The 19,358-nt window shown below is 38.6% G+C and overlaps 1 protein-coding gene across 1 annotated transcript in view; it reads left to right on the forward strand.

The window, feature by feature from the left end:
* LOC134534184 (neuropeptide F receptor-like) overlaps window positions 1–19,358 on the forward strand; it is a 358,451-nt gene that overhangs the window by 294,897 nt on the left and 44,196 nt on the right. Inside the window, exon 3 of the mRNA XM_063372336.1 lies at window positions 4,009–5,328. Within this exon, the coding sequence (XP_063228406.1) occupies window positions 4,009–5,322 (1,314 nt within the window). The 3' untranslated portion in view covers window positions 5,323–5,328. The remainder of the gene's footprint in view (window positions 1–4,008; window positions 5,329–19,358) is intronic.

Below are 19,358 nucleotides of genomic sequence, written 5' to 3' on the forward strand. Positions count from 1 at the left end.
TCGACGCGAAGCCAGCGCGACACCCTGTAACTCCGGCGACCAATCACAGGACCCGAACCGGAGGTTCGCGGGCGAGTTCCAGACGTCGCTGTAGGTCTGGGTCCACTACTCCCGGTGCACCTGGTCTGTTTTCACAAACCTTCCGTTTGTTTTTGTTTGCGCGACGAGTTCGCGCCGAAACCACGCAAGAAGGTTCGAGGCGACGGCCCGAAGCGACCTCCAAGATCATAGCTAGGGATAGGAGTTCAACGACCTCTATACCCAGAGACCTGCTCGTTGGCCTCCGACTTGTGAGACGTCTCGACTGGGCTGCTTGTGAACAGTTTCCTCTTTGGATAAATGATTCTAATTGGTCCAGTGACAACCAGATGAACTGTGAGCCAATGGCAAAAGCAGCATGAATTGTAGCCTATCGCGAAATGAAACCGCGAACTAATACACTCGAGACTAATGCAAGACGGCTAATCACCAAACACAAATAAATAGATTCTAATACTTGGCAGCTCTACACTAATAACAAATACACTAGAGACTAATATCGAACAGCTCTGTACTAATAACAAATACACTAGAGACTAATTCTCTACAACACAGGCGAGAGAGTGAAAAAATATTCTAGTGGCAACTGTGCGAATACAAAATAGTTTATTGATTAATTGTTAAATTATATATTATAATATCTGGTGTAAAAATATATAACTTCTTTTTAAGAAATTCGAAGTACTGGAGTTCATTTCCCCTCATGAATCAACGAGATGATTAAAATAAAAGTTTTTTTTTTCTAAGAAAAAGAAATATTTCTTTTCATTGTCATAATGTTGGAACCATATCCATTACACAGATAGCATGGTTCATACTGGGCATACCGGTCTGTCATCTATCGGACTGACGTCACAACAACGCCAGGTTTTTACACATACATCACATACAACACGTTCACCATATTTGCAGCAGATTATCTCTAGCCTCCCGGACTAAAGGTGTACGTTTGGCTGATAAGATGAAAAAAACCATCAATATGTTTGCTAGCATAATACAATACCAATTTTCAAAGAAAAATAACAATTTATATTTATTTTGTTGTTTTGACCTAGAAGAGCAATTACTTGTAAAAAAACCAAAAGTGTCTAAGTATTGTAAGTATTTGCATACATGAGTAATCTGTTTTTAAACTTATACAATGTTAGTATTATGTTGAAAATAAGTTGAATGAAAAGTCTTATTGGTGCTAATTTATAAAATTATAGACACTAATAAAAAAATATATTTTTTAATTTCTCCAGTTCTTAGTAATATCTAAATGTGGTCAAAATATGCCACTAATCAAGATTATACGCCACTAAACCAATTATTAATTACGAAAATTAGTCAATAAAGGAGGGAGTCAATGGTTGGCTCTTTTTGAAATGAAAATAAACTAACGAGCCAACACAATTTTTTAGTGGTTAGAAATTTTGGCTTGTGATCTGAAACTCCTGTGTTCGATTCTTGTTTGTGTCCAAGATTGCACGTAGTGCTGTCCCATTCACCCGCATAAGGCTTTAGTAAACCACTGCATAATCATCTCACTGAGCCTGCTAGTGGCGATGGTTGGGGCTCTTTGTCAGCCTCGGCATTAGTCTATAGTATATTTGGCATTAGTATAGAGCTGCCCGGTATTAGTCTATAATGATGTGTTATTAGTAAAGTGCTGCCCAGGATTATTCGCTAGTGTATTTATTATAATTATATAGAGCTGGTCTGTATTAGTCTCTAGTTAGTTGTTATTAGTATAGAGCTGTCCGGTATTAGTATATAATGATGTGTCATTAGTAAAGTGCTGTCCAGGGTTAGTCGCTAGTGTATTTATTATAACTATATAGAGCTGGTCTGTATTAGTCTCTAGTTAGCTGTTATTAGTATAGAGCTGTCCGGTATTAGCCTATAATGCTGTCCAGGATTAGTCGCTAGTGTATTTATTATAATTATATAGAGCTGGTCTGTATTAGTCTCTAGTTAGTTGTTATTAGTATAGAGCTGTCCAGTATTAGTATATAATGATGTGTCATTAGTAAAGTGCTGTCCAGGGTTAGTCGCTAGTGTATTTATTATAACTATATAGAGCTGGTCTGTATTAGTCTCTAGTTAGCTGTTATTAGTATAGAGCTGTCCGGTATTAGCCTATAATGCTGTCCAGGATTAGTCGCTAGTGTATTTATTATAATTATATAGAGCTGGTATGTATTAGTCTCTAGTTAGTTGTTATTAGTATACAGCTGTCCGGTATTAGCCTATAATTATGTGTTATTAGTAAAGTGCTGTCCAGGATTAGTCGCTAGTGTATTTATTATAATTATATAGAGCTAGTATGTATTAGTCACTAGTTAGTTGTTATTAGTATAGAGCTGTCCAGTATTAGACTATAATGATGTGTTATTAGTAAAGTGCTGTCCAGGATTTGTCGCTAGTGTATTTATTATAATTGTATAGAGCTGGTCGGTATTAGTCTCTAGTTAGTTGTTATTAGTATAGAGCTGTCCGGTATTAGTCGCTAGTGTATTTTAGTGCCGTCTCCGGTGCTCGTTGGCTTTATCCATGTCGGCTGTTGGGAATCAAAGTTGGAAGTATGCGAATTCAGTTAGATACATGCTTTCATATCATATTACTTTTTTACTTTAATAATAATAAATTGATTGAGTTAGAAATTATCAAGAGAAACGGCATGTTGTGACGTAGTTGAAATCACAAATTTTACATTGCCATCACCGTATTTTCAAGCCCAAAATATTGCGGGAATTGTGCTTGACCACTTATGGTGGTGGTCTCTAAGTCTGAATTAGATTCAACGTCGTTAAACACAATCACTTACATGAAAAACCAGTCATTTAATACTGTTTCCACGATGCAAACACTACACTTCAGACAATGTTGTGGTCGTCATCCGACTACCTTGTAATCATGCAGACGTGGCCACCCCCTGAATAAATGTGTTCTCTGCGGTCATGCGTGTACGCGTATGTCCCGGTGATCAATAAATCATCACACGATGAAAATGCGCTTTGTCTACTTGTAGCTATTCAGACTGTAGTATTTCAGGCTCATAAAAGGTCTCCACCTACAGTGGTCATTCAACGGGAAAACTTGTTTCAATTCGATGACTGCTTCTTTTTACCGGTGACAGGGGTTTCACTTTGACCAACACCGCCGTCCAAACAGGTTTCGGCGCGCCACAATCAACTCCGGTGTGCAGCGCAGACGAAATCGGCGGAACAGAAGCGCGCCGAACTATCGTTTGTCGATCGTCGCATTTCCGTTTTCGGCTCCGCTCTGCGCACCGGCCTCTGTGATGCAGTCAACAATTTTCACAGAGGTTCAGTAACAGATACGCGTCGAGCGAGTTTCGGACGGAATCACAAAAACGTCAAAGAGAAATGTGAGCCGTAACAGCGTCTGTTTTTAACACAAGAGTGATATTGCATTTCGCGAATTCGTCCGTTTGGTAACATTTAATATTAACAGAAATCAGCTGATGAAATGAAAATATTTGAGCACTGTTGTCGTTAATATGGAACTAGAAATATATTGGAAAAATTAACGTTCAGGCCAATTTTAAATATTTTTGTAATATCGGTGACAGTTATTAAAATATTTTGGTTGATTTTTAATCAAAACATTCTTTATTATTTAAAAAACACACGGGGGAAGCTGTTACGAAACATCAGTACCAGCCATAGGTTATAACAGTTCCATGTGATGTAGGAACCATTAAGAGGTAGCTCATACCAAGGACGGATCCAGGATTGTCTTCCGGGTGGAACACAGGTAGTTTGGACCTAGTAAAATACTTGTTTGTTACTTCTGAAGTCGTATTATCCAGTGCATATTTAACTTAACCCGTCTTTTGGGGGGGGGGGGGGGAGTTACGTGCCCTGTCTCTAAATCTGCCTCTGCCTCCAACCCAGCTGATTGTTATCTGGAATCGTGTCGTGTAATGTCCGCCACTGAACTGGAGGTTCTCCTGTGCCGCAGATGTCCACGATGGAGCCGGACCTCATGCGGCAGCTGTACAACATCTCGGACCTGATGGGCAACCTCTCGTGGCTGTTCAACGCCAGCAGGAACATCGACCCTGCGCTGCTGGACCAGGTGGCGCGCAACCGCAGCCTGGACGACGGCGCCTTCTACTCCCTCATCTTCATCTACAGCGCGATGATCGTGGTGGGCGCGGCGGGCAACAGCCTCGTGGTGTGCGCCGTGGTGAGGAAGCCGGCCATGCGCACCGCGCGGAACATGTTCATCGTGAACCTGGCCGTGTCCGACCTGCTGCTCTGCCTCATCACCATGCCGCTCACCCTCATGGAGATTCTCACCAAGTACTGGCCGCTCGGCCGGCACTCCTTCACCTGCAAGATGATGGGCACCCTGCAGGCCACCAGCATCTTCGTGTCCACCATCTCCATCACGGCCATCGCGCTGGACCGCTACCAGGTGATCGTGTACCCCACCAGGGAGAACCTGCAGAAGCTGGGCGCGGTGTTCATCCTCACGTGCATATGGATGACCTCCCTCGTGCTCGCCAGCCCCATGTTCGTGTGGAAGACGCTCAAGTACCACGACATCAACCTGCCCAGCTACGGCATCGAGTACATCGCCTACTGCCTGGAGGAGTGGCCCGTGGAGCACGGCCGCGCCTACTACTCCGTCTTCTCGCTCGTCGTGCAGTACGTGCTGCCCATCATCATCGTGAGCGTGTCCTACTCGCGCATCTGCCGCAAGCTCAGGTACCGCTACGTGAGCTCCTCGGCCGCGGGCTCGACGACCGCCGCCGCAGCGCAGAAGCGCAGGCCCAAGGACGACCGCCGCATGAAGAAGACCAACTCGCTGCTGGTCTCCATCGCGCTCATCTTCTGCGTCAGCTGGATGCCGCTCAACACGTTCAACCTGGTGGTGGACTTCTACAACCCGTTCGGCGAGGACCGCCGCTCCATGATGGTCTGCTACGCCGTGTGCCACATGATGGGCATGTCGTCGGCCTGCTCCAACCCGCTGCTGTACGGCTGGCTCAACGACAACTTCCGCAAGGAGTTCAAGGAGATCCTGGCGCGCGCGTGTCCGTGCGTGGACCTGGACGCGGTGCGGGAGCGCGTGGGGTCGCTCAGGTCGTCCGTGTCGAGGGGCCGCCGGAGACTGCGCCAGGACGGCACCCCGCTGAGGCCGCTGGCGGGGGCGGAGCCCGAGACCACGGCCTGCCCCGCCAGCTGTCGGCGCGGCACCATCACCACCGACAACGGCCTCAACAGCGTCCAGGGCGACTCCGAGATGTCGGTGCTCACCAAGATGTAGCTACAGGTGCGTCTCGCGCCTCGCGACACGTCTGCCGCATCCTCTGGAAGCTGCTTGCCTCGAAGGCGTAACACACTCAGGGGCACAACAACTAAATTTCCAAAAGGGGGGGGGGGGGCAATATACCTTTATATAAAGAATCATCGATCCATCCTATTGAAGCGGGGATTCCCCCTGGGAAATATTTGTATTTCAAGGTGGAAAATGGTGCTATTTAAGCAGTTTTATTATCTAAAAATTGATTACACAGCACTTTCTTTGCCCCGTTTGCCCCCACTTCAAGGTTTCAGAGGGTGGGGGGCAAAATACCCTTCCCCACCCCTGTTGTTGCGCCCCTGAACACACTGTGTACACTTTTGGGCAAAATGAACTTTTAACCATAAACTTGACCATCGTTTGAGGTTCTTTCTAGTGGCATACATTTCATATCTACGATATGTCCCAAATGCACATATTATAGGTAGAAAACAGATTGAGTAATTAAGTGAGGTACTATTTAAAATTCATTAGACAGCGCTCATCGAAAGTTTGTTTTAAATGTCAGTGTCTTATGCCTCCGAGGTAAAGATATATGTGCATACACACACACCAACACTTTAAGTAGCACAGTGTGAATTTCGATGTACATTATTTCCATTTATAGACAATTCACCTTCTTCAAACAAGCAAATATTTCACAAGTCTTAATTTTTGCAAATAACATGAATATACTCCATCAACTACGTATTTTAGGAGATAGGTGACCGGAAAACTGTTTTGTTTAACTTTAAGGCTCACAAAATATTTTGGCAACTAGACTATTTAAAAAACATCATTTTGTGAAACATGGAAACATGGTTTTGCCGTGTATAATCACTCATATAGGAAGCAAAATATATTTTTATAATGTATCTTAGGTATATTAACCGAGCAGAATTGACTTCCTTTTCAGGTACTCACAGGAAGAGTCTTTTTGGGTAATGAATAATAGTTTAAAACAACTTACAGATTAATTCATGTAACTGAGTTAGGAGATTGAATCAAAGTTTCCGCTTGTCCTTAGTTCTAGTAATGCCCTCCTTTTTATATGAAATTTGCAAAAAATGTTTTATCTGCAAAATGTCTAGCTGTATGGCAGATGAAAATCGAGCTACATACATTTTAGGCATCATGTACTTACTAGTACTTTTCAAGTAAAACCCGCGGTAACTTAACATAAGACTCTGATGAGCGAGTTGTTTATATTATCAAGTTAGGTACTCCGTATAACACATTTTCGACCTAATTTTTCGTTTAGGATTGCCTCAGAAATAACGCAATGCGTCTTGACTCACTCCGTAAAATCCTCTGGATATTTGCTATGCAAGCCGTATAGGTTTATTTTTAATTAGTAGAAGGCAATGCTTCGTTCTTTAGATTAAATTGCAATCGTTTTGACGTTAGTCTCTGTTAACTTGATTCCTGTAACACTGTAAGAGAGAAATAATAGCTCAACTAGAGCAAGGCCAAATTTTATTTTCATCTTCTGTTAGATAGCTGGCTGATACAGGAAGCCTTTTTTACATTTTTAACTTTCCTCCCCCTACCCTCTTCCAGGACTCTTTGATTGGAACGTGCAATTATCCAACCTCACAGAAATATGGAAAAATAAAACAGTAATATTTATCTTATTACTGGGGTCCATGGATTCAACCATGAATTCAATTGAAGCGCGTAATCAAATAATATCGGAATTTTTTTTTTTTTTGACCAACGAGGTTCTTTAAGGGGATTGGTGCAGGACAAAAAACAGTCATTCGTCAGAATTTGTTGGAAATGAGCTTAAGTGTTTCATAAATGCTTGTTTATTACTACTGTATGGCCAGCCAGCACGTATATAAGCTAGCGGGTGAGATTTGGCAAGTTAGTGGCGAGAGAGCTTCTGTGAGGGGAGGTTGTCGAATGTTGCAGCTCTGAGGCCTGCCATCTAGCGGGAATCTTTCGAAGGTCTTCCACAATATCGCCTTTCTCTCTCTCTCTATCTCTCTCTCCAACACGGACACCCAACCAGCTCTTATCGCTTCCCATCTCGCCCTATCCTTCATTCTCGGATCAGGTAGCCGCCCTTCCCCGCGTAGACTTTCGTGTTACTCCAGGAAACCAAGACAACCTGTGAACAATTTGTCCAAAGCTGAATTTTTGTACTGTGGTAGAGTTGACTATGCTTAATAACATACCGAAAGTTTACCGCTGTAGACCTTGTGCGTTATCACCGAAAATTTGCATTTAAGTCCTAGGTGACAGCAACTTGCATCAGTCCATTAAAATGCTACCCATTTATACAGTTTTTAATTTAGACTGTCCATAAACTTACCAAAATAATCTAGAAACTTTAATACACCCATTAATGTTAGAAAAAATTTAAATTTTTAATATATATGATATAAAGCGATTAATTCACGACATATTTTTTTTTTTATCTTTGCCACCCAGATAAAAATACGATTTACACCGATTTGAAGAGCCCAATGCGAAAAAATGTCTAAATAAATGTTTTTAACTATACTTTTAGCTTTAATATAGTATATTTATAAAGAGTCTAGCATAATTAGTTGCCTCATTAAAGCTGCCCGAGCGTTGCAGTGTACTGCGGCCGTACTGATCTTTCACGGCCGGCGGGCTTTGAAACACGCTGCGTACTGCGACACTCAATAAACTTGGTCTTATTCATGGATTACTTAAAATATATTTAATGCATATGGTAGGGTGTATTCATGTTACATCTATTGAGATATACATATTATTTTTTTATATATGAATGATTTTTGATACAATAAAATTAACAATAAACAATTTCTGCTTGGAACTTGTAAATCAAAATTCTAGAGGACCTCTGGTTTTATATATGTGTGTTCGTATTTTGTTACAAAAATTTTATTATTAAAAATTATTTTAATACCAAAAAATATAATTATTTTTTATTTCTAATACATTATATTATTTTAGATCAGAACTGTGCAAAATTTTAATGTAGCCTATATTATAAAATATATATATATTTAATTGTATGAAATTATTTTACTATATAACAATTGAAGAAAACGATACACCGTTAATGTGCTTATTGAGTTTTGTCACTTTTATAACATAATTCGGATGATAATATTATTTTTTTCCAGAAAATAAATAATACATAAGTTGTGTTGTAAAATGTATTGATAGAATTACATATTTAGTAATTTTTTTTCTAAGTTAATTCATTGGAGTGCTGCGCCTAGCTTACTTCGTTGAATTGCTAGTGGCAAAGAGCGGTGGTGGATGTTTTTGCAAGAGTTTGACCGTATTTTATGACCCCAGCTGTGAGAGGGTGTTCGTCCCAGAAATCCTAACGGTCAAGGAAAATAGCCTTTCTCTGTAGTCACGTACGGGTCTGCTACTCGCGCAATATCGTCAGTTTATCACAACTTTCCGGGAAGTTCTATTGTTGTTATTTATTTATAATTTAGAAATTAAAGAGTCGATCATACTAACATTTTTACCTAAGCAAATTGCATCCTGGAAGATTTTTATCTACGTTTGCAGCAAAAATCACTTGCAGTTAGGAAACTTTTATTCTTTCAGAGTAAAATTCAGTCTGGAATTACCATACATTAAAAACCTTAGTTTTCTGGAGCAAAAAACGTCCCAGCACGAGCGACTTTAACACTGCTGCACCACACACTACGCATCTTGAAATACATCAGTGGTCAGACTATTGTACCAGACACTCAAAATATACACATTTAAACCTTTAAAAAAAAAAAAAAAAAAAAAAAAAAAACACAGACAATATTTATGAAGTGATTTTGACGTTACGCTCAACATATTTATGTAACATGTAGTCAAATTTCTATAAAAAATATATTTTTTTTCTTACCTTTTATGATTAAAATTACCAATTTAATAATAGGACGTTTTAACTTTGAGGTGTTTATCACAGTTACCATGTAGGACATTATTTTATATTACTTTGGTGCCATAATGAGAACCGACTTAAAAAAGTATTAAAGTTATTAAATTTACGAAACATTTTTGTGGATCATTGTAGAAATTATCATTAAGGACTCAACTGCTCATTTATTGGTGTGATCACAAGGTTTCATCTGTAAAATTTTGACGTGTTACTAAGAAATGTTCATTCTACTACTGTACAAAATTTTTCCTTTGGGATAATTTTCCATGTATTAAATATTTTTGTTTCTTAACAGCGAAATTCGTCTCGACCCGAACCTACTTCGACAACCTCGCAGTGAATAAATATGCAACAACGATTACTTTAAGCGATTTCCACGTTGGGCTCTTTAAGTTTATGTAAGATGTATTTATATTTCCTTAAAATTGAATGAAAGTGAATTCGTTAACTTTAATGATTTAAAAGGTCTATTTTATAGAAACATGTTAAACTTTGTGCTTTTTATCACTATCCTCAGATAGGGCAATGTTTCTAGATTATTTTGGGTTCCATACTGAGGTCTACTCCATAAACTGCATTTGCAATATCCATTATTGTGGATCGTTGCAAAAAAATTTAATTTTGGACTTAACTACTCGTTTTCGGTGTGACACACAAGGTTTGCGGCAGTACTTACACTTTTGACGTGTTACTAAGAAATGTTCATTCTACTACTGTACAAATTTCGGCTTTGGGATAATTTTCTATGTATTAAAAACCTTTGTTTCTTCACAGCGAAATTCGTCCCGACCCGAGCCTACTTCGGCAACCTCGCAGTAGTATACACTACGCGGCTCGGATCGCTTTAGTGGTCAGATACATTGTACCAGGCTCTCAACAAATAAACTAATTTAAAATTTAAGAACTAAATCGTGATCGTAAATTGGCCGCCATGGTGATTTGCGAATTTATGGAGAAATAAAAGCAGTTAAAATCTTATGTAGTTTCCAAGAGACATTATTACATCACCAATCATCTTAAGTAACAGGTTTACAAAATTTCAACATATTCATTAACTAGTCAGTTTTTTTTCAAATGTGTTAGTATTAACAATCTGGACCATATCTAGTCGGTGAGGTCTGTATTGTTACAGACTATCTGTATTCCGGTATTTGGATTTTGAAGCTACTTAATGATTCGCTTTCAATGTATATTAAAATATACCTAATGCTAATTGCAGGAATATTTCTACTCGATTTCAAAATTATAATTCCTGAACATTTGTAGCGGACACATTTCAATGTAACACTCACTGATTTTCGAGTTGTGTTGAGGTTTCGCATGCCACTTCGTGTACACGAGATGGCCCCTGCTCTGGTAACAATGAGTAGGGACACCTGTATTTCGCGAATACATTTCGTGTCAAGGTATTTCACAAAATACTGTAGATTTTATAAGAGGAAAGGCAAATTGTGAGGCTGCAGCAGTACTGTGACCACATTCTCATTGGCCTCGTCAAGAGCGGGACGACACCTCTCACCGCTCTCAGCCAATAACCACAGGAGAAAAGCTACAGCATTTTGTGAAATACCTTGACACGAAATGTATTCTCGAAATACAGGTGTCCCTAACAATGAGTCATCACAACCGGTGCCGTCTGTACGAGCGTCTTCACAAGTTATGCTGAAATATGTTCTTAAATATTAATTCAAGTGAATTCTTAAAATCCTACACACCTTATCTTAAGTGTCGTAAATGAATCGTTATATTTTGTAAATCCATATAATATAGGAGCCAACATGGCGCGAAGCGATGGACGCGATACGAATAATATTTTTTTTACCAACCACTACATCAGTAAATATTTGTGGTTTCCATTCGCTATGAATTCAAGCATGTAACATTTGTACTGCTTCTTCAATTCGGCCACAAGTCAAGTAGCCAATGAGCAGGTGACATTTTTCGAGTCCGTAGAGGATTGACTATCGTACAGGTCATTGGCAACACGCCCTTACGCGCATGGTTAATACCCGCATGAGTAGAGCAGAGGTGCCCACCTCCCCCCCCCCCCCCCCCCCGTAAACTAATTATGCCCCCCCCCCCCCCCGAATTTTTTTATGCCATTTTCTAAATGATTTACTCAATTATTTTATAATATTATACTTTTTTAGTATTATATTTTATCACATTTTGCATTAATTAAAACTGATTTTCTAATAATAATTTTGGTAATATCAGGTAATATTTCCATCCTGAACCGACAGATACCAAACTGCTTTTGTTGAATAAAGTGCGGGGTTGCCAATTTGATTTACAAGACCCCTTTCATTTATCAAAGCACCAGAATCGTATTTTCACATTAGAAGCTATAATTATGTAAATAATATATACATTTTTCTCGTCTTTTAACCACCCCCCCCCTTAAAAATTTTAATGACGCAGTCTGCGTCGTTACCCCCCCCTTGTGGGCACCCCTGAGTAGAGTGTAAAGGCGTAAGCATGATACACATCTGGTCCTCATCTAACCGCGCACACTTAGATTTAACTCAGGATAGGGTGAAAAATGTTTACTAATTTTGCAGTCCTAACAGTCACCAACGAAACGCCAGCAAAATAAATAAATAAGGCCACGAATATTGTTCGTGAATGAAGGCGAAGCTGATACTTTGGAAACGTTACCAGCATATATTAAATAATGTTTAACTATTATTTACGTAGCTTACTTCTTAAAACTGCATTCATGTAAACTGATTTTGTGTGAGACTATGTTGAGTGTTTTCTGCTACACTTATTTTTCTGAAAAAAAGTATATTGTGGCTTAATAAACTTGTTAACATTGATGCCTATCATAAAAAAAATTCAAACGTAATCATACGGATACATGTTGAGTATAGTTTATGAATGGTTCACGCATTGCTGGAAAAAAAAAGCATGTTTACAATTTTACACATCTTTATGTTGTCGCATCGCGTCCATCGCGTTGTACATACGCAACTCTGAAAAATAAATGTATGGTAAAAAAGCTATAATAATATAATCTCTTATCTTTCTTTATTCTTTTTTCTAAGCGCTCTAATGGCTTTCGATAGTTTTGTTCTTTTGTGTACTATGCTTGGTGGAGGTTTCTTCGGCATTTTATTCCTGAATAAATCTCACGCTTACAACAAAAAACATCTAGCTAAATCACTGTGCTAAATAATAACAGAGAATAACCATTCAATTATACGCCGAGCTAGACCAAACAAGTTCTCTTATCTACTGAAAATGAGTACGTTGACCTTCATATCAGTTTCGCGCGAAATCCCGTCTCCCCTTCGTAAACAGCAGACAGCTGAGGTAGGGTGGGAACGAGAGAAAACACTGGCTGCAAACAGTTCGGGAAACTGTCGCAAGGTGTCACTACTGTCCAGCGCGCTCCATAATTTCTCGTATCCGAGCTTGCACGCTGCTCAAACTTCTACAGCTACGTTTTTACTTTAGGTCCGACTGCAATAAGCTAAAGACTAAAATAAAGTCAATCATTCAGCCGACAGATATATTGGCGTTTGAATTACAAATGAAAACGCGAATGTTATTAAATTCGCAAATGAATATCACGCAATTTCGTAGCAGCTCATTTATTAAAATTCAAATTGTAAATACGTTAAATTAATAATGATTACAGATAAAATAATGGTCACAGTCATATCTCCCGTGTCTGAAAATTTATCTGCGGAAGTTTTACCACTGAATTCTTTATAGTTTATTAATAAAGCTTGAATTTAAAAAATTCCCGAAAATCAGCAATAACTTAATTAAAATAAAATAATTAAAAAAATTATTTTACACCAGAATGGTTCAAATCTTCTCTAGTAGCTGAATCATTAACAAATATATTGTTTTTTTAATACGATGCTGGTGCACCAATCCCCTTAACGAGCAGAATATTCGACGCTATTCTCTTCATTTTAGCATAGCGCGTCTGCATTTTCTACGTGGAACCGTGTGCTATGTCAACCCCACCCCTCTCTCCACCACACCCCCAATCTTCTTTCCCGTCTTCCAAACGAGCCGGCGTGTTTGATTTCAATCAGTTCTTTCGAAATAAGAGTACATCGGCAGCGCCAACAGACGTTCCGCAAGACCCGTGTGTTCAAACAGTAATCTACTGTTATCTACGAAAGACCTCGCAATATGCTCAACAGAAGAAGAAGGTTTTTTTTATTTTCTTCTTTTTTTTAGATGGTTCGAATGTAGGTCATACATAAAAATCATCAACTTCAAAAAATATCGTTTAAAATTACCACCAGACTCCTCAACTCACCAAAATGATAAACACTGTTCAGTTTTAGTCAAATTTTTATTATTTTTTTAATACAATGTGGCTTTAGGGCGCCCTAACTCTTTAATTTAATACACAAGATTTTTTTTAATGAAAAATTCAATCTTTTACTATTGTGCAAATAAAATTTTTTTCTGAGAATCAATATATATAATAAATAAATGACAAAAAATTATAAATAAAGTCTATCTGTGCTATTTATCGATAATTTTAGCAGAAAGAATTTAAGTAACCACAAAAGAAGAATATAATATAAAAATTTAAAAAGGTGTATGCATAAATATAAATTACGCTCATAACATCTATCTCACAAGTCATTTTTGACAGTTTAAATCACAGCGTTCAAGTACCAAATATTAATTACACTTATAAAGCTGACTTCATAGGTCTATACGTCTTTGTTTTACATTTTTAATCACACTATTCGAATATAAATGAATGATACCTACAAAGTTAATTGCACAAATCAATAACTCTTTTACACAAGAATAAATAAATGCTGTAGATTCATTTAAATAAAATAAAATAAATATGTTAGCGTCAATCGTTAGCCGTTACGAAAACTGAGGAATAGAAAAACACAGAGACAATGTTACGAGAATTCAGTAGCATCACTGCTGCGTCATTTCTACCTTTCCCCTGCCGTCTCCCCTTCCGGCCGTTACAACTAGCATATAGCATGCTATGCTACGTACCTATCCCTGTTTTCCCTTTCGACCGCTAGTGCATGACTTGGAGTGACGTCCCTGCTGATCCACTCTCCTCCTCTACCGGTCTCCCCACCACGCACCTGACTATCCCCCTCATTCGATCGGAATTTTCATTTGTAGCTCCCCTCAGCAAATAAGTTTCACTTCAAAAATTACACTCGTCCCTAGTTTCATGATACGTCGGCGAATTCCATCTCGACATATATCTGTTTACGTTTGTTTTGCCACCATACTTGGACTCAGGCTGGTGACAACACCGTTGCCGATGAACCGGAGCGTTCGCAAGTTTCTGCTCGGTCGTGGAGTTGGGAATCGTCAGCAGGCGGCATGCATGTCACTTTTCAACCTCGCAATCGCCACCCTGTCCCGCCCAAAACATTGCAGAAATGTTGCTCGACAACGTCTGGTGATGGTTAGTAAGTTGAATAAAAAAATTGGTTGTCTATAAAGTCGGTTTACGGACGATAGTTTAACGTGACAACGTCATAACAAAACATTGATGAAATGATTGCATACTTTTATGAAAAAAAATTGAATATTTTTTTTATTGAATTATCACTATTTTGTATGGATACAAAGAAGGAGTGAAATGAAATCTACAATTTAGGTAATTGATAAATTTACTTTTATTTGCACTCATTAATTCAAATATGTTTATTACTTTAACGAAGAGATTATTTTAACTATAACTTTTATACATGTTTGCTATTTAACTTCTTCCAATCTGTGTTTATTCTGTTAAAGATAGGACGATGATAGGAAAAGTAGGAAACGAATGGGAGTGTTTCAAGTTTAATGTGCCTCGAAAAAGTCAAATCGATGGTTGTTCAAATCGAGTGGAAGAGAGAGAGATGCGGCGCAAGCGTATAATGAGCGTAACGGGACAATGTGCGTAACGGGACAATGAGTCATCCTTTTTCGTGCGTGCATCCGGCGTTCATCGATTTATTATACGTTGTCACATCATAATCCATTTAGAACTGTTTACATAATTCAAACACTATATTACAGTCGATGTTTCAGATGTCCAACCAGTATGGAGCAACAATGAATGAACTTGAAAAGTTTGGGGGAACGGCTTCACAGAGTCACCATGTAATCATGCAGACGTAGGCACTCCCTGTACCTACTTTGTGATTTCTTCTGGATCATTTGTATTACTTTTTAGGTGTTGATCAATTATGCTTGGTGCATTCTTGAAAGACCTCCATTTTTTCAGTCTGATGAAAGCGGTTGAAGGAATAGCGCTACGGAAGGTTTCTAGCCGCAGCCATAGAGTAAGTAAAGGGAGAGGCTCCACTCCCATAGTAATGATCGTTCGCTTAAATTTGTAAACAAAACCCTTGCGATCATACCATTTCTTTGCAACTTGACAACGAAAAAATTACAGCCAAATACAACCTGAGGAAGGTTTAGCGCGTGATAGTTGGCATGTTTGTTCACAAGCTTGGTGCAAAAACGGCACATCAATTCTATTTATTTTACTTTGCTCGTGTTTTTGTTTATATAAACGGCGAAATCAACCTCAACCTGTCCTCGATAATTGTGTAAACACTAACCCCCGTATCACGCCTCACTGTTATTGTTACGAGAATGTGTGATACGGTTTTATGTTCTTTGCAAGACTTGCGTTAAATTAAGGTGTTAAGCTTTCAGTGGTGAACAATTTTTTTTGCAACAATTGCACTTAAGTAGCTACATTGACTCGTTAATTAATTTTACTAACAGTTCAAATATTACATATGACGCAATAAATGAAGTATAGGCCTACTTTCACTAAAATTAATTTAAAACTATTTATAATTAGAATAGAAGTAATTTCTAGTACTATAACAGCAACTTAGATTAACACAAGTTAATAATAACAACTAGACATGTAATATACTAAAGAGAACCAAACTTGTAATCTATTTTTTTTCCAGATGTTGGTGAAACATGGTATGATCCAATTTTTAAGGATTCAGTTCGTCCTATCTTGTCACCCCCCCTGGCCGCAGCGCCGGAAACACGCGGTGTTGCAGGCAACGTCGCGTCAGAACCCCCCCCCCCCCCTCCTCGACCAAGCAAACAGACAATGGCTTGTGTTCCGCGCGCCTCCAATCAACGCGATGGACGCCGCCACCTGCTCGGGCAATTCGCCGATGGACCGGCTACTGTCCACTGACCCCCAGTCGCACTCGCGGATAATCCGCTTTTCGAGAATCTTCACGTGTTTCTTCCCCTGCCGTTCAGGTGTCACACACACACACACACACGCCACGTTGATGATCTGAAGTTAAAGTTATATTGGACGCGATGAGAGTCAAATTTCAAGGCCGAATTTTAATGTAACATTTTCGAGAAATATTATTGTGAAATGTTTCTGAAGCGAAAAGGACAGAGAATAGATACTTGGCCGAATATATATATATATATATATATATATATATATATATATATATATATTCCTAACCTGACTATAACTAAGTATTTTTGAGAGGGTTCTACGTAGGGAAGACTCTAAGTGCGTCTCAGGCCGTAGCCTATATGCCTATAGTTACATTCATAATGTGCTAGGAGGGGATTGGCCAGCCATGGCAGCGATTGGCACTTGCCCTATATGCTTGTAGTTGGCACTCTAGTAGTCATAAGGTGCACCGAATATGTCCTCCATGTAATAATAACAATATTGAGTAACATGTTTCTTCGGCCGGGCAGCTATCTTGTATAGAGACCTTGTTTGCAGGGAGGATGAATAATTAAATAGGTACATATTTTAGAGACTAAATAACTTTTTTGCATTAACCAAATAATTAACCAAGTACAGTTATTGTTCGAATCATGAAATATATTAATAAGTATTTTTTAATTATTTTTGGAATTTTTCTATTAATAATTACAAATTTTTAATATGGCGGCCAAGATGGCTCACAAGATGGTCTACAACATGTTGGACGTGACAATAGTTGACTGTCTGGTGATTGATTGCACTGCACTTAATCGGTAAAAAATGAACCAAGATTGCAGCAAAGATTTTTAGCAAAATAGTACAATATGGCTGACCCAAGATGTCATAATTTTGAAGGTATGTGAATGCATAGTTTGGCAGTGATATAATTGTGAATGGCTCAAGTTTTTGCATGGGATTTATTTATCAAACATGCAAGTCCTTTGAATTTTTTTGTACAAATTGTTGAGGATATATCTCTCAAATTTACTTTTCAATTAAAATAATATATGCACACACTTTCTATTCGTTTTTGGCGTATAACTACCATAACTTTGGAACGGATTGAGATATCACAATAAAATGAAGAATAAATAATCTTGGGGTTACTATTTTAAATTCTTCCTGAATTTAAAGTCTTAACATTAGCATTTTTTGAGTTAAATCATTTAATACAGACAATTAGTATTGACCGGGGGGGGGGGAATCATTAAGATTGAAGACATCAATAAGGAGAGACCTATCACTTTTTTTTTACAAGTGCATTCACCGGAAATCGAACCGAGAACCTAAATTGCACTAAATACATAATGAATATTATAAAAAATTATATTTTTCGGAATTTGTAAGTAAAAATAAAAATAATAAGACGGTGACCTTCTACGGGACCTTATGAGAAACACGGCCCCTCTCTGAGGAAAATTAAGCCTCTATAAGGAATATTTTCCTTCTCAGAGAAAAATTGGCCACTCTGGATTTCTTGATGAAAAAAAATTGGAAGTTTTCCTGCGAAAAGGGAAATTTTTTTGCTTCAAAATAGGGCGTTTCTTTAGTCATTTTTTAGGAAGTTTTCACATCGATAGTGCCACCGTGACGTCACAATTCAAGATTGCAGTAGTATCCTCGGTCCACCATAGCCATACTTCTGTAATTCATTTATAAAATATATTGTTTTCTTACAATCCTGAATATAATATATATATATATATTTAAGGTGCAAGAATAAATACAAACGATGAATTGAAAAATGCACACCACATTATTTAATTATTTCAGCTTATAGTTAGGCTTGACATAAGGCTCTTTAAAAAAAACCATTAAATTATCACCTTATGAATTAATTAATTACGAGCATGAACACAAAGTTTACGACAGCAAACATATTTAGGAAACTATCCCTACAAAACAATGTTAATTTCTGCACTCTTGCTCGGACATTAGAACTGCTAGTGAAGCAGCGAGAGTGGTGTTCTACCTCCGTGTCGACTCTATGGTCGCTCCGGGGCTGCGGCTGCCGGGAGGAGACAGGACGGCAGGGAGGGGAACAAGACGGCCGGGAGGGGAACAGGCGGGCCGGGGGGGGAGGGTGAGGGAGAGGAGAAGGGCGGGTGGGGTGGGGGCGGACGGACGACTGTGGCCCTGTTGAATGCAGCGAGTTCGTGAATTACCACACGGAGCCGTGGCCATTCATATGCAGGAGTGCCGCGGGCACGGCGCCTGCAAGCCCCGGCCAAAGCCGCGGTCACAACGGGCCAAGCCCCCCCCCCCCCTCCCCCCAACGTACTGGAACAAGCCTCCAAGTCGTGATTGTCTGCCTCTTCCCTCTTCCAGTTCTGCACTCTCTTTTTTTTTTTTTTTTTGAATAAGTTAGGTATTTAATTTGAACGACATTGTAAAGATTGCTGACAGTTACATGGCCAAACGTATTTTGTCTTTATAATTTAATTCATTTTAAATATTTTTTTTTAACAGTTCAATCATTCTAATGACGTGTGATTTCACTTTTATTAAAAAAAAACTTTTTTGTTCAAAATAAATAATTATAAATTTATTTCAGCTATATAATTTCTTTCCAATCGTGTATTTATTTAGATATCAATATTATGGTTTTTAACATAACCTTCTTTTTTTTCTTTAACAGAAAAACTTAAAACTTCGTAAATGAGAAAAAATTGTCATTATTTTAATGAAATTTAGCTGCCTCTATGATGTTTTTCACGTAGACAGAATAATTACTAAATTGTTGGTGTTAATGTAATCGCCTATACTTGAGAAGGGGTGACGGAAGACTGCCATAATGGAAAAATACTATAAAGAAAAAATTCCAACTGGCCTTTTCGAAAAAGGCTAAAAGTGCCATAACGAGACGTAATTCTGCCATATTTATTTATACACTCCATGCAATGACTA

Source organism: Bacillus rossius, chromosome 7 (assembly GCF_032445375.1).
Source record: "Bacillus rossius redtenbacheri isolate Brsri chromosome 7, Brsri_v3, whole genome shotgun sequence".
In the NCBI taxonomy this organism is placed as follows: domain Eukaryota; kingdom Metazoa; phylum Arthropoda; class Insecta; order Phasmatodea; family Bacillidae; genus Bacillus; species Bacillus rossius.